Below are 26,889 nucleotides of genomic sequence, written 5' to 3'. Positions count from 1 at the left end.
AATGTTGTTAATCAAAGGGAACAGCAGACTGCATTGTGGCAGGTAGCAAGTAGATCAGTGACTTAGCACACTGGCTGCATGATCTGGAGGTTGTGGGTTCAAACCCCACTCAAATCTTTACTTGCCAATATCTGCCATTGAGCCCCATTGTACATTACTCAAATTTGAAAGCACTATATTTCTAAAACTATGAAACATTTCAAAGATTCCTTTGCAGGCAAACATGTCCACCGTAAGATGAACCTAAATAGGCTTGAATGGGGTTTCTAGGTGTAAGTATGTAGGACTAGTAGCATGCCAAAGTTTGTGCTATTGCCATTGAGAATGCATTGGGCGTTTAAGTTAAATAACTCAGAAACTACAAAACATTTCAAAGTAAAAAGTTCCAGCATGTGTGCCCAGAGTAGGCTGAATTATAAAAAGTGTGAATGTGAAAGTGATTTAATTTGTTGATGTGCCAAAATCTGCCATTGACCCCCGTTATAAAATATTATATTATCAAATTTGAAACACTATATTTCTAAATTTATGAAACATTAGGCTACTACTCAACTTTATGGTGGATATAATGTAACCTGAGGGGGGGGGGGGGGGGGATAATAAAATGTATATTTACTGTCACAGAGAAGGAGAAAAAAGACAATTTTATAATCCACTTTATTCCAGTGCAGAGTAGACATACTGACAGCAAGACAATACAATGATCCAGTGTCGGTACAACAGTAGAGTCACAGTAGAATAGAAGGGAATAAGTTCAAAAGCAATACAAGATTAGTGCCTTGCAATAGTATTCAGACCTTGACCAATTCCCCAAATCTTAAATTTTGTACCTCAAGCAACACCATACTGCAGCGCTCAGGTATAGCACAGGTGTAATCTTCACTAGGGTTCTACAATACTTGCAATGTAAAGCCCTTGGTCTCCTTATTGTCTCCACCAGGACGAAGGCATTGGAGAGAGTATGTTTTGCACTCCGTCCGTGTGTGGTACTGGGTACAAGCAGATATATGCGGCAAGATGCCGCGAGCGGCAGGAGTCTCTTCCTGGTTTTTGAGCGGTTCCTCCGCTCCATTACGGAGCTATGTGTGTCCGTATGTCTGTATGTCCAAGCACAGAAAGCTGCACCACCTAAAGTGGCCAGTAGAGTACAGCACAGAGGCAGTGCAGTAGAGAGCACAGTGCACTTATGTGCACTTGAGAGCACACAATGCATTTCCAATGGAAGTCACATGGTTTGACAAACATTTGTTTGATGCGGGGGAGGGGGGCACAACACAGCCATCAAACAAAAATGTCTTGTCAAACCATGTGACTTCCATTGGCAATGCATTGGGGCAGCCATTAAACACAGACAAGACACAAGACAAATGTTTTATGCATGTTGCAACAGTGTGAGTGAGTGGCCTGACTCACACCTTCGCAACAGATTGATGTATGCTTAATAGTGTGACTGAGGCCTAAGGCCCGACTCACACCTTTACATCTAGCATACAACATTGATGCATGCTTGTTGTATGAGATGTGTTTAATGGCCGCCCCCAATGCATTTCCAATGGCAGTCACTTGGTGTCACCAAACATTTGTTTGATGGCTGTGTTGTGCCCCCCTCCCCCCCCCATCAAACACAAATGTTTGGTGAAACCATGTGACTTCCATTGGAAATGCATTGGGGCGGCCATTAAACACGGACAAGTCACGAGACACGGACAAGACAGCCGTCTCAATAGTGTGACTGAGGCCTTAGATTTTTCATATATTACTCCTACACATTTTGTCCAAACATCACAAATGTGATTATCCTGGTTTCCCCTTGAAACAGGAGCTCTCTCTCAAAAAAACAAACTGAATAAAGGTTTCAAGTACCACAAATAAAAGCTACAAAATGCCTTTTGGTTTAGCCATGGAGTCACCAAAATCAGCAGAGTTCATGTTCTGGAGAGCATGAACAAGTGCAAGAAAATGATCACTCAAGATGTCTGAATACTTTTGCAAGGCAAAGGCTCACTTCCAACACAAAAAAAACAACAAATAAGGTGCTACACTGCCTGATTTTGGCCATCTTATACAGTCATTCCACACATGGGAATAAGGTAATGAGTTGAGTCTATCTGTCACATTATGTGACCAATTGACCATGAGCAATGTTGTATTTCGAGACGAAATAAAGAAAAGGGTGAACATTTGTTCTCAACTTGGCAGGAGAAGACAACATGGGGTTGGCAATTCTCCAAATACAGCTGATAATATCTACAGCCATTTTTCATGAATCGACAGACAAGGTGAACATGGGTTGAGAGTTGAGACTGAGGCCCTCTGGATATCAGAAGGTCCACCGGTTTGCCCTCTGGTCTGTTCAGTCTGTGCCCCCCTGGGCATGACAACACTGTATTCATTATAGGTAAATGTAATTTACATTTACCTATAATTAATACAGTGTTCATGTGCAAATGTACATTAAATAAAGTTTTATTATTATTGTTGTCATTATCATCACCATAACTATTATCACCCCTACTACCAGCAGTTAGACACGGTAGCAGTTTCCAACACATGCAAACTCTATTTTACTTGTATTCTTTTAATATTGATGGCTGTCTGTCGTAGCCTACAAGGATCGCCTCGCAGACAGCCGTGCTGGACCCCGTCACATTGAATGACCCAAGATGCACGCAAACAAACTATTTGACCCACTTTGGGGTACCATGTGGAAAGCTCATCTGCTATTACAGCGAAACGGTGTGTGGGCACCTTAACAACAGACACCAAGCAGGTCCAGGTCCACAGTGGATAGCAGGGAAGGGAAGCAGGGAAGTGAAGGGAAGCCAATTAGTCAAAACCAATTGGCTTGGGTGCGTGGAAGATGGCAGGATCTCTTTCTTGATTTTTTTTTACAATGGAAACTCACCCCCTGTCTTTCTCTATCTCAACATAAAGCCTAAGGTAAGTTGTACTTAGTTGTGTGCAGGTGTCACGCACCGGAAATAGCAGATCCGTCTATTTTCGTTGCACGACACCGGCGCGCGACTAAATATGAACGAGGTATAACACCCTCCCACTGCAATATCCACGCCTACCATGTTCCTTTCTCCTTCTCCCCACATATTTCGCTATCGCCCCCCTCAATGAAAGATCGTCTGTCTCCAGCGTTTGTCAGAGAGGAAAGGCCAGAGGCAGTCGGTGATGGCGGTATGGAAGGGCCGAGGCTGCACGCCAAGTCCTAGCAGCTCAAGTCGGGAGCACTCCAACTGGGCGTTTTGTGGCCGCTGGGCCCCTGCACCTGCTGGCTGCTCTGTCAGCTAGAGAGACGAGAGGAGAGACGAGAAACATTGAAGGGAGGGATCAAAGCAAGACACAAGGGGACAAAAAAAAGGTTCTCTTCGTGGATTATGACCACTGGTACAGAATAAGACACCATGCACTGAACATCAGAGGAGAGGGGGGTGCAGGGACGTGCAGAAAATGTTAGAGGCAAGGTCTGAAATCCCCTAAAAAGGGCACTTTTTTGCAGAATAATTGCGGATCTACAAACTCAACGGGAGCTTGTAGATCAGCTGTTTTCGAAGTGCAACCCGCACTCTTTAGCTACTGAAGATGCGGCATAAGACATGGATTGCTAAACAAATTCTTTCAACACAAAATGTGTTCAAGTTCAGAAAAAGGCAATTCTCCTGAAGGCTGCCTTCGGGTATGGCATGGAAAAGGTGGCATTTGCACTTCTTTCACCATAGTAAATGCTGCATTCATGGTCAGGAGAGGGCAGTTTTTACAGATGGGTAAAAGGGCAGGGGCTCAAGCCCCCTTTCTGTTATATGCACGTGCCTGCGGGGGGGGGGGTGTTGCATGATGAATAATGCATGTGCAATGGCATTTCAAGGTTGTACTTTATTGTTACATCTTGTGTACAGGTACATAAGAGTAAACTTATTTTTGTTTGGCTTCCTTCAGACAATGCAGCAGCATAGATAACATCAAACAGCAACAACAGCAATAAAAGGATAGAATAAAGAGTGCAAAAAAGAGAAAACAGTAGGTTATGTTCCATATATACAACAAGTTTAGTTTAGAAAGGTGCAATTCCAGCATAATAGTGCAAGAAGAGGGTGTGTGTGTGTGTGTGTGTGTGTGTGTGTGTGTGTGTGTGTGTGTCGGGGGGGGGGGGGTGTCTAGTGTTTTCCTTTGCCCCGTTTCACTCTGGTTCTTATCAGTTCTTATTTGTCTAGTGTGTACTGCGTTTACACAGTACAGTAGGCTATACAGTGTATTATTTGTAATCTTATAGTGTGCAGTCTGTAAGTGGGTGTGCAACACTTACCGGTATAAGATGATTACTGGGTAAGTTGAAAGCCTGGGCAATGGCAACGGCCATCTCATATTTGGTCATCTGTTCTTTAGCCGAGTAGTGGAAGATTCCACGGATAGATGGATCCTAGAGAGAGAGAGAGGAGGAAGAATAAAATACGATGAAGACCATGTCATTGCATGTCCCTTTCAGGAAGTCACCCAGGAAACAACAGAACAGTGGTATCAGTCCCAAGACATCTTCGTCTTAAAATCCAATTTATGGGATTATATTTACTATTTATGCTCAGTAAACAGTGTAGGTAGAAATGACGCTCAAAAAGAGAGAGAGGAAATGGACGACAATGGAACCAGTCAGAGCAGTATAGACGAATTCAGAAACGCGTCTCATGGTCGCAGCTTATGTATTTCCTGTAGGCGGAGCCGACATAGCTGCGGGGTAAACCCGCACCTCTTCTACTAGGTGAATGGTAGAGTGACTGATGTACAGTCTGCCTCAAATGTTACTCTTTTACCTGCTTTTTACTAACACTAACATTACAAAGATGCCCAGAACATCGGGATGAACCCGTGTAGTTTATGGCTGCTCCAACAGTAGTGGCAACATTAAAAAAACAACTACAACGAATTGTAAAATATCCACCGCGGTGGCTGAGACCAGAGCCATAGAGTAATGGTTGAGACGAAGCAGTGAAAGGTCCTGAAAGATACATAACGTCAGTCTTACCCAATACCCAATCTTTCTGTTTTTTTAACACAATGCTTCGACTCAACCATTACTCTATGGCTCTGGTCTCAGCCACCGCGGTGGATATTTTGACATTCCGTTTTTTTTTTTTTTTTTTTTATGTTGCCATTACTGTTGGAGCAGCCATAAACTTTCCATCTTTGTAATGTTAGTAAAAAGCAAGTAAAAGAGTAACGTTTGAGGCAGACTCTACATCAGTCACTCTACCATTCACCTAGTAGAAGAGGTGCGGGTTTACCCCGCAGTTATGTTGGCTCCGCCTACAGGAAATACGTAAGCTGCGACCATGAGACCCGTTTCTGAATTCGTCGATAGTTGAGCATTTCAGAGGTTTATATGGCCCTTGTTTCGGGGGGAAAATAAAATAAAAATAAATGAGGAATTGTCTCTGTGTCATACAGATCACAAAGGGATCACAGACTGGTGGCCAGCTAATGTAAAGTATACTGTGGTGTACATGCTATATCTTTCTGCAGCAGGGTGCAATGGTTCCAGCAGCTGATTCTTGAATATTTCCTACTTGCTCAAAACAATATCGGACCAGCTCTTCACAGGCTGTCCTGGGACCATGAGTCCTTCACACAGACAGACTTCACACAGACACACACACCTGTGCTTGGGGGAATTGTTGGGTCCAAGTATGGTGTTATATTGCGACTGTAGGTCGCAGATTACTATGAAAACCTGCAAAACATGTCAGTGACTCCGTCACGCCACCATATATAGACGTCAATCCATCACGCCTCGTGACACATCACACCACCATATATGGTCGTCAGTCCATCACGCCTCGTGACACGCTCCATATATGGCGTCTCCAATCTTCATATATGAACTTATGGACATGAGCATTCGTGTCGGTGACACTCGTTTACTTTTATTTACTTATTTGCAGCTGGTTGCATCACGTACTTAAAGCTGCTATAAGCAATAATATGTCCTTTGACCTTTTAATTTTTTTGGTATTCAGACAGCCAGCAATGGGTAGAATTCCCAAAAAGAATTTAGTCTCTGTGACACATCTAGGAGCCGCAATCTGCATTCAAAGATGTTCCTAGAAGCTTTGTCATTGGTCGAAAAAAAACCCGGTCGCAGTGACTAACCAATCAGGAAGCAGACAGGCAAATCGACCAATGACAAAGCTTCTAGGAAAATCTTTGAATGCAGATTGCGGCCCCTAGATGTGTCACAGAGACTAAATTATTTGTGGGAGCGTTCTACCCATTGCTGGCTGTCTGAATACCAAACAAATAAAAAATAAAAAGGTCATTCAAAGGTCATAGCAGCTTAAGACGATAACACAGGCAGGAACATGCAGACAGATACACAGGTTCATGCAATCTTCCCTCTGCTAGTTTGCTACAGGCAGTGAAACAGACCTGTAGCCTCCTCTCCGCTAGCTTCCGGCAGACTGCAGCCACATCTCTGACATCAGTTGGAAACCTCTGCTGGCAGTGGTCCAGCGTGCAGCTCTCTGCTGCCCCCTCCTGGACTCGTTCCCACAACACCGTCACGGCACTCTCTGATACACGCTCCACCTCCCCATAGAGGATAGGTACACGAAGGATAGCTGCACCTGCAGTGCACGCACGCACACACGCACAGACATAAAAATCAATCACCATTGGTTTTAACATGCCATGTTATATTCTATCGACAGGTGTTTCTACAATTGGTGCTATTAATTAGATGTATAGCGTATCTACAGGAAAAACACTAAACAAGATGTCTGACTATCAGATAGAGATTGGATGTATTGCCATGTACAGGTACACTCAATCACCTTTACATTGACAGAGTATAGCTCGACTTTGCTTTGTGGTTTTTGTGAGGTATTATGATGAGGGCAAAGGGGGAGTTTATGGAGTATTCATTTAGTTTTTGAGTGGTGCAACTATAGACAGCTGTGTGTGTGTGTGTGTGTGTCTCCCTGTGTCCGAGCACGAAAATAGTGTTTGTTCACCACCAAGTGTCACTGTTGCACAGACACACAGACAGGCACAGTACAGTACAGTACAGTACAGTACAGTACAGTACAGTACAGTACAGTACAGTACAGTACAGTACAGTACAGTACAGTACAGTACAGTACAGTACAGTACAGTACAGTACAGTACAGCTCACTTCAGATGGGTCTGATTTTTGTTAAATTAAGAAAAAAAGTAACTAGCAAAGTTAGTCTTGGTAACCAATGTGCTATTTCTCTTAAAGGAGCTATTTCTCTTATTATTAAGCAGGCAAATCTTGACAAAATAAAAGTGTTCTTTGTGCCTCAACACAATACCTCTCATTTGCTGTGAATCTTTGGAGGGGAATATTTGTAAAACATTTTATTTCCATACTCTGCATCCCAGTTGGTTGGGAAGGGATCCGATTTGGATAAGCTTGACTTGGTTTGACTGTACTAAACAGGCATAGAGCCCCACTCTCCGCTGGCCGCTGCGTGGCCCGCAGCGCACCAGACCTCAGACAACAATTATTAGTGGACCTTCAGCATTTCTAGTTGAGGACCCCTGTTCTAGAACTTACACCACAGTTATTTCCAAATACCATGTTGATTCTGTGATTACTATGCGGTATATAATGCTTGGATGAACACAAAGCAATAGTCAGGTGAACAAAACTGTTTTAGGGGCGATTCACACTATGGTTCCGGGTGCACACTCGGGACCACTTGGCAGATGTTGTGGTAGTGTGAATTATGCGTAACGTTCCCGGGAGCGGATCGCCCAACCGTCCCCGGGACCGCATGGGGGGCAGGTCTCTGGACTGAAGTGTATTCAGAATACAGATACGGATCGTTCTAATGTGAATGCATGCGTACCTAAAGAAGGAAGTGCATTTCTCAACGCTGCCCGTCTCCTGTTGAATCTGCGTATACGCGCAGTACGCGCTGATCTTATTCTGCCGACTACAGGTGGCTCTTGGGCTTTGGTTGGCATATAGTCTCGGGCCGAGCTAAACAAAAATAATAATGATGCTAAAGTAGAATCCATAGCAAACTAATCAAACAACATCAACAACGGACTCCGTCTCAGTGTGAATCCCCTATTAGATACAGGCGGTGAGTTACCTGGGCAGTGTCGGAGTGCCTCCCTCTCACCCTCCAGTTTGCTTTTGCCATAGAGATTGAGAGGGTTTGGTGCATCATCCTCTCCATAGGGGGGGTTGCGGCCATCAAACACATAGTCAGTACCGATGTAGATCAGGAATATTCTAGGGTTTAATGCTGCGCACGCACGCACGCGCACGCACGCACGCACGCACGCACGCACACACGCACACACGCACACACGCACACACACACACACACACACACACACACGTTAATTCCATGTCCAGAGAAAAAGCAAGAGGATAATTGGGCAAACAAGACAGACAGAATAAAAGGGAGAGAGGCATCATGAGAGAGCTTTACCCACCTGCCTCCTTGGCAAGTGTTGCCGTGGCGTGTACGTTAAGGCTGATCGCTGCCTCAGTGTGTCGTTCAACCACGTCTGGCCTCCTCTCTGCAGCACAGTGGACAATCACATCTGGCTGATAGGTTTGCAATGGAAACAGAAAGAGAGAGATACATTTTAGTAAATCACATATAAAAACCAGAAGAGGTGGAAGTTGGAGGTTGACAACTTGACAATGAAACTGTGTGACCAGCAAATTAATTATTTCTGGGTCCACAATAAACCTTTTTTCAAAGCATTCTGCTGCCTGTTATGTTAATTTATTCAAAACTTTTTCAAACATGTTTGTGCATGTCCCCTTTTGGCCAATCAGCATGAAAAGTCCATCACTTCGCCCTTGGCCCAGGACCAACATTCCCCCCCAGGTTTTGTGTAAATGTGCTATCCGACTAATAGACAGACAGATGCAAAAACAGTATGTCCTTGGTGGAGGTAATAACATTTCAAATCATATTACATGTTTGGAATATAGTAAGAGAAATCTATGCAAATCTGGTAACTAAATCGTTACCAAGAAATTTCTTCACCAATGTGTTTCTAAAGGTGTCTAATAACATACTAAAAGTTTGAAATTCAACTCCATTAGTTAGCATTAGTTTTGCACAAAAAACACTCCTTGGGAGGAAAACGGCCACACAAACGTGATGAGGTCAGCACATTTGGTCAAGTGGATATGGCCTAATTTAGCCCAAGGAGTGTTTTTTGTGCAAAACTAATGCTTGGAATGGATTCAAAATCATGGAATCACCCTAGTTTCATATGTCACATGCTACTTAAAGAATGATGAAATTTGGACTTTTTTGCCTTATATATGATGTTATGGGCATATTATGCATATTATGCTAATAACTCAATTTCCCACGGGAGTTGAATTTCAAACTTTTAGTACATGTTATTAGACACCTTTAGAAACACATTGGTGAAGAAATTTCTTGGTAACGATTTAGTTCCCAGATTTGTCAAATACCTGATAAAATGCCCTTACTAATAGGAACTCCAAATTAATTCTGGTTATCCGTCATAAAGTAAATAGCTGGAAATGAGATAAATGGAGACAGCAAGTATTATTTGTTGCAAAACCCATCGTTTAACAAAGGCATTGCAACATTGGTGTAGCAATGGCCAGTTTGTTTACACACAGGCTGTACAATATATTGTTTGATTGTTTCAACATCGACATTGCGACATGCTCATATGCAATAGTGGCATTGCAAAGGATGCAATGTAGCCAACACAAAGTGGTCCATTGTACTAAAACAATTTTACCTCTTGATGGGAAAACAAAAGAGCAACGTTCTCATTTTTACTGACTATATCTGATGTAATAACTTTTGTTAAATGGTCTTGCATGGACCTTGTGTTCGTAGAGGTGTCATGTTGAGACAACATGAGTATTAAATAACCACCTTACGTCTAACCCTAATGATTGCTAGAGATAAATTATTTCCAAATGGAGATAATGAAGTTTAGATAAGCAGATCTGCTTTATGGTGAAATTGCATACTGTAACTTCTGATTTGTCAACCTAATGTCAATATTCCAATATCGTTCAGCATATACACACTCCTGTTTGACAGCCCTAGTATCTTTATCCAGTAGGTTTTTTTTATACCTTATATTTTTATTTTATGTGAACACCACGGTGATCAGATTATCCAGTAGGTTACCGTGGCATAGAGGTTCTTAGCCTTTTCAGGCTGTGACCCCCATAATAATCCGATTTGAACCCCCATAATAATCCGATTTTTAATAATCCGATTTCCCCCCACCACCACCACCACCACTCTGACAAGCACCTAGAATTGTAGGAGTTGAGGCATTACATTTAGTTTGACTCGGTTCGGTTCCACACAGATAAATATTTTGAAAACAGCAGATCTGCGAGGCACTGTGAGCTTGTAGATCGGCTATTTTCAAGATTTGTACCCATTTCTTATTACTTGCGCAAGCAGTGCGCGCAAGTACTGTGATCGGCTGGGTATGTATGTCGGGGTATGTATGTCGGTGTCCGTAACTAAGGTACGTTTCAAGGTTGATAGAACGGGTCTAAAGGATTTAGAACAACAGTAGTTGCACTCAAAATAGACCCAAAAAGGGATCCGTGCGCTTTTCCGACCCGCCAAAAATCCGACGGGCAATGGTCCGATTTTGTCGGACTATCGCCCGAAATATGGGCAAATACCGGCAATGGTCCGAAAACCGTTGTTTAGACCAGGTCGGACACTAGAGACTTTGGCTTGGGGAGAGAGAGGGGGGTGTGTGGAGGAGGGCGGGGCCCAGCCTACTTTGGCAGCCCTTGGGCATGCAAATTGATTCCGTTTGTTAATTGTCCCCCGCAAACCGCCCCCCCACCTATCGGCCGCACGCAACCAACTCCCCCCCCCCTCCCCCGCCTATCGGCTATAATATAATCGCTATACGCGCCTTCGAGAGTGTGTGTGTGTGTATGTGTGTGTGTGTGGGGGGGGGTGTCGTGTGTTTGTGTGTGTGCGTGGGGGGGGGGGGGGTGTGCGTGGGGGGGGTGTGTGTGTGTGTGTTTGCGTGGGGGGGGGGGTGTGTGTCGCGAGAGAGAGAGAGAGAGAGAGAGAGAGAGAGAGAGTATATAATCGCTATACGCGCCTTAGAGAGTGTGTGTGTGTGTGTGCGTGGGGGGGGTGTGGGGGGGGTGTCGCGAGGGAGGGAGGGAGAGAGAGAGAGAGAGAGAGAGAGAGAGAGAGAGAGAGAGAGAGAGAGAGAGAGTATATAATCGCTATACGCGCCTTAGAGAGTGTGTGTGTGTGTGTGTGTGTGTGTGTGTGGGGGGGATGTCGTGTGTGTGTGTGTGTGCGCTTGAGGGGGGGGTGTGGGGGGGAGGGGTGCATTTGCATGCACAAGGGCTGCCAAAGTAGGCTGGGCCCCGCCCTCCCCCTCCTCCACACACCCCCCTCTCTCTCCCCAAGCCAAAGTCTCTAGTGTCAGACCATTGCCTGGTCTAAACAACGGTTTTCGGACCATTGCCGGAACTATTGTCTGTATAATGCCATGTCGGACCGTTGGCGGTAAAAGCTCATATTTCGGGCGATAGTCCGACAAATGTCGGACTGTTGCCCGTCGGAATTTTGGCGTGTTTAAAAAATAAACAAATCATCCTGGCCGTTTCACTCATATGAATATGAAGAATCAACAAACTGAGAGAAAACGCTAATGTTACTGCTGCCGAATGAGTTAAAATTTCGCTAGAAAACAGACTGTATGAAATATGACTATCGTAACGATACAGACACACCTCCCCGACAATATCGCCGGGACAGTTTGTTTTTTGGAAGACAATTCTTATATGAGACGATTTTAAGATGACCCCATGTTATTCTCCATAGAGAAAAACTTCCAATCCATGAACCAGGGGATGAGCGATGTCAGGACTTTGGCGCTCTATTGGGACTCAGAGCAGCAGTTGTACCCAGACAGAGAGCTCTAGAGGGACTCAGAGCAGCAGTTGTACCCAGACAGACCGCAGAGAGCTCTAGGACTCAGAGCAGCAGTCGTACCCAGACAGACAGCAGAGAGCTCTAGGACTCAGAGCAGCAGTCGTACCCAGACAGACAGCAGAGAGCTCTAGGACTCAGAGCAGCAGTCGTACCCAGACAGAGAGCTCTATAGGGAGCTCATATAGGGACCTCATGGCACGCTCTGCTTGGGCACAAGTAGGCCATACTTGGCATGCAAGGTGCAAGTTGGCATCTTGAGAGAGTGCATTTCTAGTATTATTTCTCAATTTGGCCAATGTTTGACCATTGTTGATTACTTTTGATGCAGTAATGGTCTTATTTTTTTTAAAGTCCTTAAATTATCACTTCATACTGTCATCCTGTGGGGACGCCCCTGGGGTCCCAACCCACAGGTTGAGAACCCCTGGCATAGACAGACACCTACCTGGAAGTCCTGTATGACAGCTTTGACCGCGTCCTCGTCCAATAAGTTACAGGGGAGGAACCTGGGTCGGGCGCGGTGGTATCCCGTCCCCAGAGTATTCCAGTTGTTGTTGTGGAACTCCTTGTAGACGGCGCGCCCTAGCAGGCCCGTGGCGCCAGTCACCAGAACCTTTTGACACGGGATGGATACATCCTCCTGGAGGGACACGCCACACAAACACAGGGATTTACAATTAAATCACAGATATTACAATGACATGCTAATCTAATTCAACTGGTAGTATCATGAGCTTTGCTTTCTATGTGATCAACATTTACAAGCAAAAAAAAAATCGGAAAACAGAACAGAGAATGATGCAGCACACACAAGTCTGAGTGAGTCTAACTCAATCAAATTTGCCGGCTCAGTCTTGTGACTCTCTGTGAGCCATTCACTGCCTCTAGGCTCTAAGGCAGACAGAGAGAAGCACACAATGCTGTATAGATAGGGATAATGCAGCCTGAACGGCCATATGGATATGTGTAGACAATAGACATGCACTTTCTGCAGCGCTGTCACGATAACAAGATTAAAGTTAACCGATTAATCGTTGTTGTCGAACAAATAATTGCGATTTAATTGAGTTTCTGTTGTTGGAAACATGAGCATATTAATACATTTTAATTTCCGTTTAGCTTTTAAAAGCCTTGTAATAAAACATTGCACAGGGCAGATTTGACAAATAACTTGAATATACAAAGACATTACTGACATATGTAATAATTGTATAGAAATAGCTGATCTACAAGCTTACAACGTTGCGTCACAAAGTGACAAGTTGTAAGCTTGTAGCTTAGAACTTGTATCTATTTGTGCCCCAAGTCCCCAAGCTAGATTTGGAAAGGCTGGTACTCTGTGGTGGCTCGTTTTTATTTTAGATAGATAGATAGATAGATAGATATCCTTTCGGAAATTTGTTTTGTGCACAGCAGTCATCAGGATATACATAAAACATATGCAAACAATCAGATCACACAGTACATAGACAATAAAGAAACAATGCCAACAGAAGGCCACCAGTCATAGTTCCAAGAGGCATCACATCACACTTTATGCACGGAACTGAGATGGGGCCTGCTTGTTCATATAAAGTCCTATACTTATGGGAACAAACGATCTTGAGGCCCTAGCCTGCAGGGAAGGTACCATGTACCGTCACCCTGATGATAAAAGATGGTATTGGCTGTGTAACGGGTGTGTATTGTCCCTAGTAATAACTTTCCCCTTCCTGAGTACCCGGGTCTCATACATTGAGGTCATACTCTCAAATCGTACCCCAGCTATTTTGCTGGACACGCTGATGATTTTATGGAGTTTGTTCTTATTAACCAATGATAATGAGCCATACCATGAAACAAAACAAAATGTCAAAAGTCACAAAGGATCGATGAAAAAGTGCCAGAATTGTTTTTCTCCACGTTATACTGTCTCAGTCTGCGCATAAAATGCAGCCTCTGCTGACCTTTCTTATAGATGGAATGTGTGTTGGAATTCCATGTCAGCTTGGAATCAAACTTGTATTCCTCCACAATCACTACCCCATCCCCACCAATGACTATTTCCTGGTGTGCATGAGCACCAGTCCTAAGGTCAAATATGACCTCCTTACCGGCAAACTCGTCCACTGTTCTTCGATAGCTTATCTCATCATCCTCAATCAGACCAACAATAGCTGTCTGCGAATTTAAGAATACAGGTGTTGTCTGACTCACTCCTACAGTCGTGAACAATACAGGTGAAATCACGCTCCCTTGCGGAGCCCCCGTGTTGGTCGTAATGGGGAGATATTGCTTTATTCTAGCCCCTGAGGTGTGAAACTGTAGTTTTGAACAGTTTATTTCCCCAGGCAAAATGTTATTGATTACACACACACACACACACACACACACACACACACACACACACACACACACACACACACACACACACACACACACACACACACACACACACACACACACACACACACACACACACACACACACACACAGCTTATAAGCTCAGGCCCACTGCATTACATTTTGATGAATTGAAAATGGTGGGCCCCATTATAAAGTGTAATGCTTTATGGTGTCGTCCACTCACAGTTAACAGTTTTTGTATTGAGTTGTACTTGAAATGTACTGTAATTCTGCAAACTGTTAAAAAATCAATCAAACATTGAAATGCATTTTAAACCTCATGAAACTGACCTCATTCCGACCACCAACATCAACATCATTATGACCACTTGATCCCTCGATCACTCTCGTCGATCTAACCTACATTGTTATTCCGAGAGTAGACGCTGACGAGGACATTTGGGGCAACATTTTTGTTGTTATCTTATCTAGCTTTGCACTGCGAATCGGTGTCTCTTTAGACATGGTTTCTCTTCATCATGTTGTCTACATTACCTCCACCACCTCCACGTGTCCGGGGCTGAAACGGATCTTCAGCTCTTTGTCTTTACGGCTCATTTCTTAGCGATTAACTATCAAACAATACTCTTTCTTCTCATTTAATTCTAGGACGATGATGCGCTTTGCTTGTGGTTGTTGCTTATGCTTATCTCTCTGCTTCCGCCCACAGCCTAGTATCAGCTGTTTGCCGCAAAGCGTACACAAGTGTCGCGAAGAGAAGCCACTTAGCCTCGCGGCTAGCTGATTTGATTAGCAACCTAAATCAAAGCCCCATACAGTGACATTAATGACATCAAAAGGACCAAAACATGGCTGCTTTATCCACTTAGCCGAGTCTACTTCATTGTGCCAACAAATAGCGAAAATAACGAGTTAGTTAGCTACGGGTTGCACAGCATCGGATAGCGCAAGTGTTCATTATTACTACACAATGCGACTTTATTGTTTTTGTTTTTTGCTTTAGTATATGAAAAAGAATAACGTGAATTGAATTCACCTCACAATCGCCATCAAATCCAGGCATTATAGAATAGTTGTCCGATGAGATGATGACAGGACAGAAGTTAACCAATGTCACAGAGTCGGCTATAGCAGTGCACAGCCAGCCAGCAGCAACGATTTTATTTTTGAAAAGCCTAAACCAAGCCCGTCAGTACTCTTATAGAGACACACGGGGACTACAAATTTCACGCCCCCAAATGAGACAGCGGCCCCACTTCTGGTCCGTTTCAACAGTGTACTGCAGCTGCCAATGCAATCCCTATGAGAGGCATCATGAAATACCCTAATTTCACTGGTTCATTACTGAGGCTATAGCGATTTTTTTTGTGTTCTAATAAAGTGTCCCATATGTTTGATTTGTCCTTTTCAATGTCACATACCTGCCATCTCAATATACATCCTACAATGTACTATAATATACTCCATCAGTTTGTGAAAAGTACTAGCATTGTAATCTCAAGTCAAAGTGGTCGCACGGTATATACGTCACGGATGCATCCCTTGAGGTTTTCAATACCCAGATATATTTGTTGTATTTCGTTTCATATGCTATGAATTTGTTGAAAATGATCTAAACAGCATCTTGCAAGACTACTATTAATACTCATCTGGAGAATTCACTAGGTAGTTGAAAATGTCAGGATGTCACTCCTCCATTTAGCTGGGTTATTTTCCCATGCAACTATTCAGCAAAGTTAATTATACAACAAGTTGACAGCGGTAAAACACACCGTCGGAGCTCCGTGGTAGGTAGAACATATATAGTGAGCCCGTGACATGTTCAAAATATAGACATGAATAACAAAGTCAGTCGGGATCGGGATGTATATTGAGAATTCCACTCTTCAAAGTCGGCGCTCGTAGCCTCGTAAAGGCAGTGACGTCCCTTAAAAGCGACAGGTTCTCTGTCTGCCGTCTCCCCTCTGCTCCGTTAACATTATGGGTAACTCATTCAAGTGGTAAATTAAATGTGAAATACATCCTCTATTGAGAAAACAACAATATATGTTGACAAAGACACTTCATACATTTGGAAACATATTTTTATTCAAATCAATATAGTCTTCAGTTCATTTCATATTATTTTAAAAGTAGGCTAACTACAGTTGAATTTCAACGGACTTCTATGGGCTGGCCTGCAGTATCCATGCCAACGGACCAGAAGTGGGGACGCTGTCTCATTTGGGGGCGTGAAATTTGTAGTCCCCGTGTGTCTCTATCAGTCAGTGTAAAGCTGTTGCCAAACCTGAGCAGACAGGCGCAGCCGTTTTCTGCTGTCTGCCGGTGTCTATTCCGGGTTTTTAGACAGCTGGTGGATGGAAAAGAAGCTCCACCCACAGATTCCCGGAAAAGCTTGCCCCCGCGGCATTCTGCTGCGTGGGTGGAGCTTCATTTCCATCCACAAGCTGTCTAAAAACCCGGAAGAGACACGGGCAGACAGCTTCTTTTGGCCGTGCATGGAAGTTCAGGTGTGCCTGCGCTGATACTAGGTGTAAGCACACCTACAATTCCACGCGCGGCCAAAAGCCGCTGTCTGCCGGCATCTCTTCCCGGTTTTTTGGTGGATGGAAATTAAGCTCCACCGGCAGATTGCCAAATCGGCCAGATTCCCGGAAAAGTTGTTTCCAGACCTGGTCAGACAAGCACGGCCGTTTTCCGCTGTCTGCCGGCGTCTTTTCCGGGTTTTTAGACCCGGTGGATGGAAAAGAAGCTCCACCCATGCGGCTGAATGGCGCGCCGGCCAGATTCCCGGAAACGGCCGCGCCTGTCTGCCCAGGTCTGGAAACACTGAAAAGCTTGCCCCATTCTGCCGCATGGGTGGAGCTTCATTTCCATCCACCAGCTGTCTAAAAACCCGGAAGAGACGCCGGCAGACAGCGGCTTTTGTCCATGTGTTTTGTCCTAGGTGTGCTTACAGTCTGACTGAGTAATGAGCATGAGTAATTATTTTAGCAAAATTTCACATACATACATTTTTTTTGATTCTAGGCTATAAGTGCTATAGGGGCGCCACCGTCAGTACGTAAAAAGTGCAGGGACATTTAGTCTAGTCACTGGAAGGGGGTATCATGCACCCCCCGGAATTATACTTCTAATCAGTGTTTTCTTATTGGAAAAAATGTGCTGAAAATGATGAGCTATGATAAAAAGTTGTCAAAATGTCCCACCTACCTCAAAACCCCCTTTTAGGTATATGGCTCTGGCGAAATTGTGTAAAGGCAAATATTAATTCACTAAAATTACATAAATAGACATGGTGGTCTGAAATTGGTCATGGAGTATCTTGACACATAGGGGTAAGTAGCAGAACAGGATTTGGTTGGTTGCTACCATTATATTCTTAAATATGACCCACATCATCCTCAGAAACACACAAAAATATGGTGTCCGCTTGACTAATAACAACAAAGATGGTTATTTTCCAACACATTATGGTGAGTATCACTGCCTCACTTGTATATAGAAAACTTCCCATATCCCTAAGCTTCAATTTGAGCCCAAGATAACCTTTCTATCTTGTAAATTACTCTTTCTGTCGCCAAAATTCTGAACTATACCTCAAATCGGTGAAAATTGTATATTCAGTCAGTTTCAGCTATACATTTGGAATGAATGATTGAATAACTGAGTTTGAACTGACTCCACATTATGGAATATTTCTTGAATAAGCCATGTTAAAAAGTTGGCAAAGTGTCCAATCTACCATTGTTATGAAAATGAGTTATGAAACAATCGATTTTCACTACATCTCAGCCAATATTGCACTTAAATGAACAAATAAGGTGTCTAGACCTATGTTTTGAGGGTCAACCGGTCAAGGATCTCAGTGAAACTATTCTTAAAGTGACCACATGTGCCCGTGGCATGCTGGTGTACAAATCAGTGCTGCCATTACAATAAAGTCACATTTATACCAAGTAAGAGATACCAATATTGCATATAACTTTTACAAATAAGGTATCTAGACAGGTGCTGTGCATTTAAGCAAGCTTTATAATTTAGAATATACTGTAGCATAACATCAAAAACTAAAAACATTCTTAGTATGAACAATAGTATACGGCAGTATACACGCTATAGAATGGCCTGCAATATGCAGTACAAAATTCAAACAGTCACACAATCCTGTAACAGTATTCCATCCTATTACTATACACACTCAAAGGCAAAAATGTAAACAGTGTACAAACAGTGACCACCCTAGCCTGCACCATAAAGAACAAAATGCACAAACGTCACATTAATCAGTCATCGTGTTCATAGAACTCATAATCTTCTTGTCTTCTTTGTCTTCTTGTCCATGGTCTCCAATGACAAGGATTTTCAACCATCTCTGCCCTTCATATGGTTTTGTTTTTACCACAATAGCTTCATCAGCTCGCTTGTATAAGGCGATGGTTCTCTTCAGAGCAGAGTAGCATGGAGGAAGACGAGCCAGGTCAACTTTAGATTTAAGAAGTGAGTTTGTCATTTGCCCCCACCATTGTCCGCAGCAACTTGGCACGGGTGACGTACACTGGGGCGGCGGTGGCTCAGGGGTAGAGTGGCTGGATGGTAACCGAAAGGTTGCCAGTTCAAACCCGGGCTCCCCCAGAGTTAGTGTCGAAGTGTCCTTGAGCAAGACACTGAACCCCTAACAGCTCCCGATGTGCAGGTTGGTGCTTTGCATGGTTTCCGCTGCCATCAGTGTATGAATGTGTGTGTGAATGTGTGTGTCTATGTAAAGCGCCTTGGATAAAGGCGCTTTATAAATGCACCATTTACCATACTGAAGACTCGCAACTATGTCCATACAGCAGACAGATGAATTGCTCCAACTATACTAATTAAGGATCTGTTCCATATAGTGTAGCACAAGGCACATTTGAAGGACCCCCATAACCCTTACAGGTCCATTTGGTTCCATTTGTACATTCAGAGTTGCACACCCGTAAGGGGCCCTGCATATCAACAGCTCAGTGGCCTTGTGGTCAGAGCGTTTGCCTTGAGACTGGGAGGTCGGGGTTCGATCCCCGGCCGGGTCATACCAAAGACTCCGAAAAATGGAACCCAGTACATCCCTGCTTGTCCCTGCTTGGCACTCAGCATCAAGGGTTGGATTGGGGTAAGTCCCTGATACATACTAGCGTCATGTCCAGGGGGTGTACTTTTACATCAAGCTGCCTCCTACTACAGAAACAGGAGATAGGCTCCTGCCCTATGGGCCTCATGGCTCTGCAAGGCTTACAGGTCCATTTGGTTCCATTCTGTACACACTGTAAAGTTACACACCCGTAAGAGGCCCTGGATATCATCAACAGCTCAGTGGCCTTGTAGTTAGAGCGTCCGCCCTGAGACTGGATGGTCAGGGGTTCGATCCCCAGCTGGGTAATACCAAAGGGTTGGATTGGGGTAAGTCCCTGCGACATACTAGTCATGCCAGGGAGTGTACTTGTTAGGCTCCTGCCCTATGGGCCACATGGCTTGGCTTGAGCTATAGAGCTATTTGAATTGTGAGTCTTCAGTGAAACAGTGGTGGGAGCAGATGACAAACTAATTTCTAAATCTAAAGTTGACCTGGCTCGTCTTCCTCCATGCTACTCTGCTCTGAAGAGAACCATCGTGTCTTATACAAGCGAGCTGATGAAGCTTTTTTGGAAAAACCAAAACCCTATGATGAAGGGCAGGGGGGGTTGAAACTAAAGAGTTTTTTAATCCAGTGTGTCCTGCGGTGCAGTCCTACCAACCTCACTGGTTGATCTCCTTGACACTGTCTGGAGAGCATGGACAAGAAGCCGACGAGATAGAGGAATTGATTTAATCGGCACTGATTTGTACACCAGCATGCCACGGGCACATGTGGTCACTTTAGGAATAGTTTCACTGAGATCCTCGACCCTCAAAACATAGGTCTAGACACCTTATTTGTTCATTTAAGTGCAATATTGGCTGAGATATAGTGAAAATCGATTAATTTGATAATGGAGGCACTCATTTGCATAAAAATGGTAGATGGGACACTTTGCAAACTTTTTAACATAGCTTATTCAAGTAAGAAATATTCCATGATGTGGAGTGAGTTAAAACTCAGTCATTCATTCATTTATTCCAAATGTATAGCTGATACTGACTGAATATACAATTTTCACCGATTTGAGGTATAGTTCATAATTTTGGCGACAGAAAGAGTAATTTACAAGATAGAAAGGTTATCTTGGGCTCAAATTGAAGCTTGGGGATATGAGAAGTTTTCTATATACAAGTGAGGCAGTGATACTCACCATAATGTGTTGGAAAATAACCATCTTTGTTGTTATTAGTCAAGCGGACACGATATTTTTTGGTGTTTCTGAGGATGATGTGGGTCATATTTAAGAATATAATGGTAGCAACCAACCAAATCCTGTTCTGCTACTTACCCCTATGTGTCAAGATACTCCATGACCAATTTCAGACCACCATGTCTATTTATGTAATTTTAGTGAATTAATATTTGCCTTTACACAATTTCGCCAGAGCCATATACCAAAAAGGGGGTTTTGAGGTAGGTGGGACATTTTGACAACTTTTTATCATAGCTCATCATTTTCAGCACATTTTTTCCAATAAGAAAACACTGATTAGAAGTATAATTCCGGGGGGTGCATGATACCCCCTTCCAGTGACTGTACTAATTATTATTATTATTTTTTGCCATGGCATACAGTGCCGGTCAGGAAAAAAAAGAAAAAAAAACAGTCCAGGCATCCATCCCCCAATAGAGCGTCACAGTCCCGCCCCCTTTACAGCGTCTTTGAATAAATACTTTTTGAAAAGTCTATGGGGAAAATTAACGGGGAATTATTTCCTGGGCCCTCGTCGGGGGTGGGACTGCGTCATATAAAGACCCAAATGACCCCCCTCCGGCGCCTATGTAATACTGTAAGAGCACTTAAAAATAATAAAAAACAAAAATACAAATATAATAATAAGTTCCAATAAACTGTCTGTGTGGTAACGACTTCTCATCCGTTTTGTATTGTCAATAAATATGTAAAGAAGAAGAAAGATTAGATTTTCTATTGATGCCTTCAGTTCACCTATTTGGCCACTTGATGGCATTATTGTCCCATTTTAATTTGGACTCATTTCGTAGGTAAAAATAGAGCTGTTTTTTAAAAGCTAGAAAAAGACATCGAGCAGCAGCTTTTAACTTTTGCAATACATTTATTTTTTATCTGGGTCTACAGTATAGGCCTACATTTTATTGTAGCGTCCAGTGGGTGGTTTGTGGCTCTGACTTTCTTTTGATCATCCATGCCTCTGGGACTTTTATTATAGGCTATTGATTGCAATTTATCGGGATCCGGGCTACCTATGTTTAAAATAACAATTTAGCCGTTAGCCGATACCGATACCAATATTAGTTTGCTTGAGTGGCAGTCTCTGTTGCAGTTTCTGCAGATGTACTGCCTCTGTGGGTGCTGATGTCGCCTTTTGTTGTTGTAATTCTATGTAAATTGTAAGCTTAAATATAAATATCGGCTACTGCCATCGGTTAATGGCAGCTTTATTTGCTGATACCGATATTGACAGATAGCGGCAATTGGCCGATACCGATGTGTGGCCGATATATCGGTGCATCGATAATTGATTGTGTGGTTTACTATTGGAATGCGTTGGTGATTTCATGTGTTATGTTCAGGCTTCAGGGATGGATTCAGATTCACAGAAGCACCCGTGGCCCCTGGTGTGAGTTGTGACTATACTGTTAGTTATATGGCAGACCCTTGAAGTGTTTGTACCAAGTTTGGTGTGTATTGTAGCAATACGCATCCTATAGGGCCCCCTGTAAGCCACGTGTGGCCCCTGGTGTGTGACGTATGTTTATTGTCATGGCAGACCCCTGAACAGTGTTTGTGCCAATTTTTGGTGCAGATTGGATCAACAGTGCGCCTGTGGCACCCAGGGCCCCCTAGCCGGGGCTATTCTGATGACCCGACCCTGACCAGACAGTGATTATGCCAAGTTTGGTGTGGATCGGACTAGGTGCGCCTTGCAAATCTGCATTTTATATTTGTGGACACCGTTCACCGTCTGCCCTCCCACCCTTCATCATCAAGGTCCATTATTTATTTGGCATTTGAGCCATGGACCACCATTTCAGTCAGGATAACTCAAGGATGGAATATATATATGGGCAATATATTTATTATGGTTTGGCGATGAATTGGATCTGCTTTTTAGGTACTCAGATCAAGAGCATCAGTCCCAACCATAGGGATAGGGTTAACCCCCCGTACCTAAACAGCAGATGCAAAACTGAGGTTTCCGGACTGAACTTGCTCTGCGCATGTCTGTGACACGCGCGATGCTCATTTGAAAAGATTTAGCCTCTCAGGCCCAAAACTTTGGATATATTTTTTGGATAATATTTTGTCCACAATTACATGCTGTATTGATGTGGTACAATCTTTCTACATTCTCTAATTGTGTAGACTTTTTGTAAATTAAAGTAATGCAGATGTTTAACTATAATTTAACTCTTGAGAGCGTAAAATGAAACCAAATGGACCCGAAACCCACCTTACATTATCTTCCCCAACTGAAATTATATCAAAACCTATAGAGCAGAGTTCAGAATAACATTAACATAAGTCAACAGAATTTGAAATATGTTTTCAGTAATCTCTCAGACCACAAACCATGTGTGTTAAGAATTAGTTAATAAGTAATAACAGCTATCTAAGTACAGCAACCCGCTTTAGAAACAAGGGTGAATATGTGATGTGACTGGTGAGACAATTATTTTTTCCATTTCCATTCCCCCCCCCCAACTGAGTCCCATGTAAACTCCCATTGTTTACATTGTGTTCACACATTCAAGACACCAGGCTTGGTGGTCTTGTGTCTGACACCTGTCTTGTGTCTGACACCTGTCTTGTGTCTGAACTCAGCTTTGATGGCTGTGTTCTGCCCCCCTCCCCATCAAACAAATGTTTGGTCAAACCATTGGGCTGTACAATAAGGGCCTATCTCGGCCCCGCCCCGCTCCCCTCCGCCCCACCCCCTCCTGGTGCTGTCGCCATCTTGGTGGACTATTAAACCCAACGCAATCAATGGGAGCGGGGCGGGGCAGAGATAGGCCCTTATTCCCAATTCTCCACGCAGTCCTGTGTCACTGCTAATTTGACTCCTCTGATACGTCTGAGGTTAAGGCTGCTTCTTTGCTGCTTCTTTTTACCTGGTTGGACATGTGCCCTGTCCCACTTAACTTTATGCATTTATTATTATTAATTTTTATATGGGCTATGTCTATTGTCATGGACATAGTCCAACCCGTAGTCACTATAGTGACCCCGCCTATTGTGCTTGATTGGAACGCCCGGCCAAGCCAGTGGCACCGCAGCCACCAAGTATCTGAATCGCAGTCTCCACGCCACTGCGGTGAGCAAGAACCTGCGTGTCCCTTTGCTGCTCACTCGCTTTATGTTCCGATTGAGACTTTTGGTTTGAAAACCGTAGCGAATAAATGGAGCTGAAAGTGAAAATCCAGGTCAGTACTCAAAAAGTCAGCAATTTATTGACACGTTGCTCACTCAAAAGAATGATTGGACAGTCATTTATGTCACTAAAAATACTTATTAAAAAGAGTTTTTATTGAACACCCCATTGGAGTTAATTGCGGAAGTACGATGTGCATGATTTTACCTGGCTGTGAAAATGTAATCAGTTACAGATAATTTCTGATTGCATCATGGTACAACAATTACTAATTAATTACCCAATAGATTACTTCTGACTGCAATCTAATTATACATAACTTCCTCAAGACTTACAGTTTACAGGACTATAATAGTAATATGCTTGATTTTCTTTTTTCTTTTTCTCTTTTTTACAAAACCTTGTGACTATTTAAAGTGCTATACAATTATGAATCATAAGGATGCTGAGACACTTACGTCTTCATTTTTCAAAAATGTAATTTCCCAAAACACATAACAATGTGATCCATCAGAATCACTGGAATCAGCCTGCACGTGGTCGTTTTTTTTTCTTCTCTTTTTTTGTAATGTGACTATTAGTAATCCAAGGATTACTATTACATTTACTTACCAACACTGTTTGTAAATAAGGTTACCATTTACACAATCTTTGCCATTACTATACACAACAAAAGAAACATAATTACTCATTTAGGCAGAGAACTCTGTGAAAATACATGAAAATCTGTAAAACATCTGTAAAAAAGAAGAGAAAAAATAATATAAAGAAAGAAAGAAAGAAAGAAAGAAAGAAAGAAAGAAAGAAAGAAAAAGAAAGAAAGCAACACCCAGCAGCAATAAATAGTAGGCCTACCCCCCCCCCCCCCCCCCCCTTTCCCAGTCATCTGGCTAATTGCAGATTGTGCCTTCTTAACATACAATTTTACATATCATTTTTTACATATAATGGCTGTCGGGCAGAAATGCTGTATGTCCATATTTAATATTTGTATGTGTTTTTTTTCTCCAACAAACTAATGCCATATTTTAGACTTTGCAATAGAAGGAATAGCCAATGTGCTGTGCATGCTCTTAGATCTGCTATATCTTAATAGAAGATTCTTGAAAAATGATTGCCTATAATGCCTTGCCCAAAATAGGGACGACAGGTTGAAAGTGGTTAAGTCTGTCTGTGGTGTTTTATAAATATTTAGCTTCAAGAACCCATTTCTGGTAGGATGTCTTATTTATTGATGATGATGCAGCAGCAGCAGCAGGAACAACAATGACCGTTTCGGCCCACAGCAGAATTATCACGTTGAAGAAGGCAGTGTGCAGAAACCTTCATTCTTGCTGCTGCTGGCTGGCTCATCATGAATAAATAAGAGATGCTAAAAGGACTTAAGAGAGTGCTGGTGAACTTTTTAAGCTACTTGACTCCTTTCAGAGCCTTGCACCCGATATGTGAACCATTAACTGACGAGTGCTCACATTCTCTTTTTCCAAGTTATTCTATAAATATCAAATGTAGTTACAAGAGCTTGTGACTAAATAACTACTACATTGGATTCCATTGGAACACAGATTTTTGAGTGGTGCAAACCACTCCAACAACTGGCTTTGTACCCGTGTTTGTTCGTACCAAAAAAACGAGCATGGTTGCTATGGTTAGCAACCAAAAAGATGAGCATGGTTACTATGGTCACTGACATTACGTCAGACCACAGCTGATCAGGCTATATAAGACCTTGCACCACTCAGTTCACACGGGTGTGATTTTTTTTTCATTTTCTGAAAAGAACGACATGTATGCAGCTTCTGCCCGGCAGAGATTATATTAGTACACACACCTCCAAGTCCTCCATAGGAATTTAATTCATGAGAGTTGAGCACCAATATTGGTTTTCAGTCTGAAAAAAGTCAGTCATACAGTACACATTCACACTTGTGAGCTAGCCAATACAATGACTGCCAAATGGTTCCTTTGACTGAAACAGGTAAACATTTTCTTCTGCCAAAGTGAAATATCAACAAACATTAAGAACATATTTAAATCCTTACAAAAAACAGAGCAGAAATGATAACCTTTTGTCTAAGTCAAAATTCTATACAAACTGTTAAGCACACGTTCTTCATGATTGTCGTTTTAGTGCAATATAAAGAACTCAAGAGGAAATTATCTGACATAGTAGTATCAGTACGTTCTGAACACTTTATCTGCAACAAATAGAGACAGCAAGATACTGTAGAGACAGCAAGACAGACAGAAAGACAGCAAGAGAGGTAAAGAGACAGAGACTGAGGTTTCTTAGTTTCAGAAATATTAAATTTACCAGCTATTGCATTTTCTAGGGATCCAGTAGGCCTCTCACTGCCAAGCTGTGTTGAAATTAAAAACGGTTCCATCCACTTCTTTCTTATCCTGCAGTAAGGATGCATAATACTGTACATAAGAAAACAGGATTTTATTTTATTTTAATCAATACAGCCCATTCACAAATCAGGGCCGGCTGATTATGTTTTTACCCCTGTCTGTCGGTCTGTGTGTCCGTTTCTGCATGTGAGATTCAGAGGCTATGTCTCGCAACCTACTACACCGGCAGATGTCTTTTGTGCACAGTCTGCACACTGTCACTAAGCCAAGGTCATATACTGCCTGATCAGCTGCTTGCAGTGTGTGCTTTGGCTGCCTGCTCTAAGTATATTTTTTTAAATTGTTGGACAGAGATGGCGGGCCCCTATTATTTACATTCCAGTCCTGATTTGTGTTCCCAGTCTGGCCCTGTAGAAACATAATGGACAAAAGGCATTAACGATCAGCATCCTATATAAAAAAATCACACCCGTGTGAAGTGGGGGGCGCTATTATCATCGTACATCATCATACATCATCTCATTCCGGCCAATCAGAATTGGCCTCCCCACTTTTGTCTTCAATATACAACATATCAATGTTTGTGTTACACTATGACGTAAAATTGTCCATTCATTGTCAATGGGAATTTAATGTTTGTGTAGGACAAAGTTTGTGGACACACAAAAAGCTGCACATAGGGGGCTAGTGCCCCTAAAAAAAGCATTTC

At 42.9% G+C, this 26,889-nt stretch overlaps 1 protein-coding gene across 2 annotated transcripts; it reads right to left on the bottom strand.

Moving 5' to 3' along the window:
* Window positions 1-638: 638 nt before the first annotated feature.
* LOC306928513 (methionine adenosyltransferase 2 subunit beta-like) lies at window positions 639-15,513 on the bottom strand. 2 transcript variants are annotated; one of them, XM_079508696.1, is made up of 7 exons: window positions 15,358-15,513; window positions 12,421-12,615; window positions 8,470-8,584; window positions 8,121-8,276; window positions 6,427-6,623; window positions 4,313-4,426; window positions 639-3,296 (listed from the first exon to the last, which is right to left on the bottom strand). In XM_079508696.1, the coding sequence occupies exons 1-7, from the start codon at window positions 15,382-15,384 to the stop codon at window positions 3,120-3,122; spliced, it is 981 nt and encodes a 326-aa protein (XP_079364822.1). In that variant the 5' UTR covers window positions 15,385-15,513; the 3' UTR covers window positions 639-3,119. The 2 variants fall into 2 exon arrangements, with proteins under 2 accessions (XP_079364822.1, XP_079364821.1); XM_079508695.1 differs by lacking the exon at window positions 15,358-15,513 and adding an exon at window positions 14,856-14,996.
* Between the last annotated feature and the right edge of the window lie 11,376 nt (window positions 15,514-26,889).

Source organism: Electrona antarctica, assembly GCF_951216825.1.
Source record: "Electrona antarctica genome assembly, chromosome: 8".
NCBI classification, from domain to species: domain Eukaryota; kingdom Metazoa; phylum Chordata; class Actinopteri; order Myctophiformes; family Myctophidae; genus Electrona; species Electrona antarctica.
This window is presented reverse-complemented; position numbering and strand designations above follow the sequence as displayed.

Excerpts from the sequence above, each read along its gene's own strand:
- LOC306928513 (XM_079508695.1), bottom strand. The coding sequence starts at position 14,918 with ATGAGCCGTAAAGACAAAGAGCTGAAGATCCGTTTCAGCCCCGGACAC. Across the intron at positions 8,277-8,469 it reads AACACTTGCCAAGGAGGCAG|CATTAAACCCTAGAATATTC; the intron begins GTGGGTAAAGCT and ends GTGCGTGCGCAG. Across the intron at positions 6,624-8,120 it reads GGCACTCCGACACTGCCCAG|GTGCAGCTATCCTTCGTGTA; the intron begins GTAACTCACCGC and ends CGTGCACTGCAG.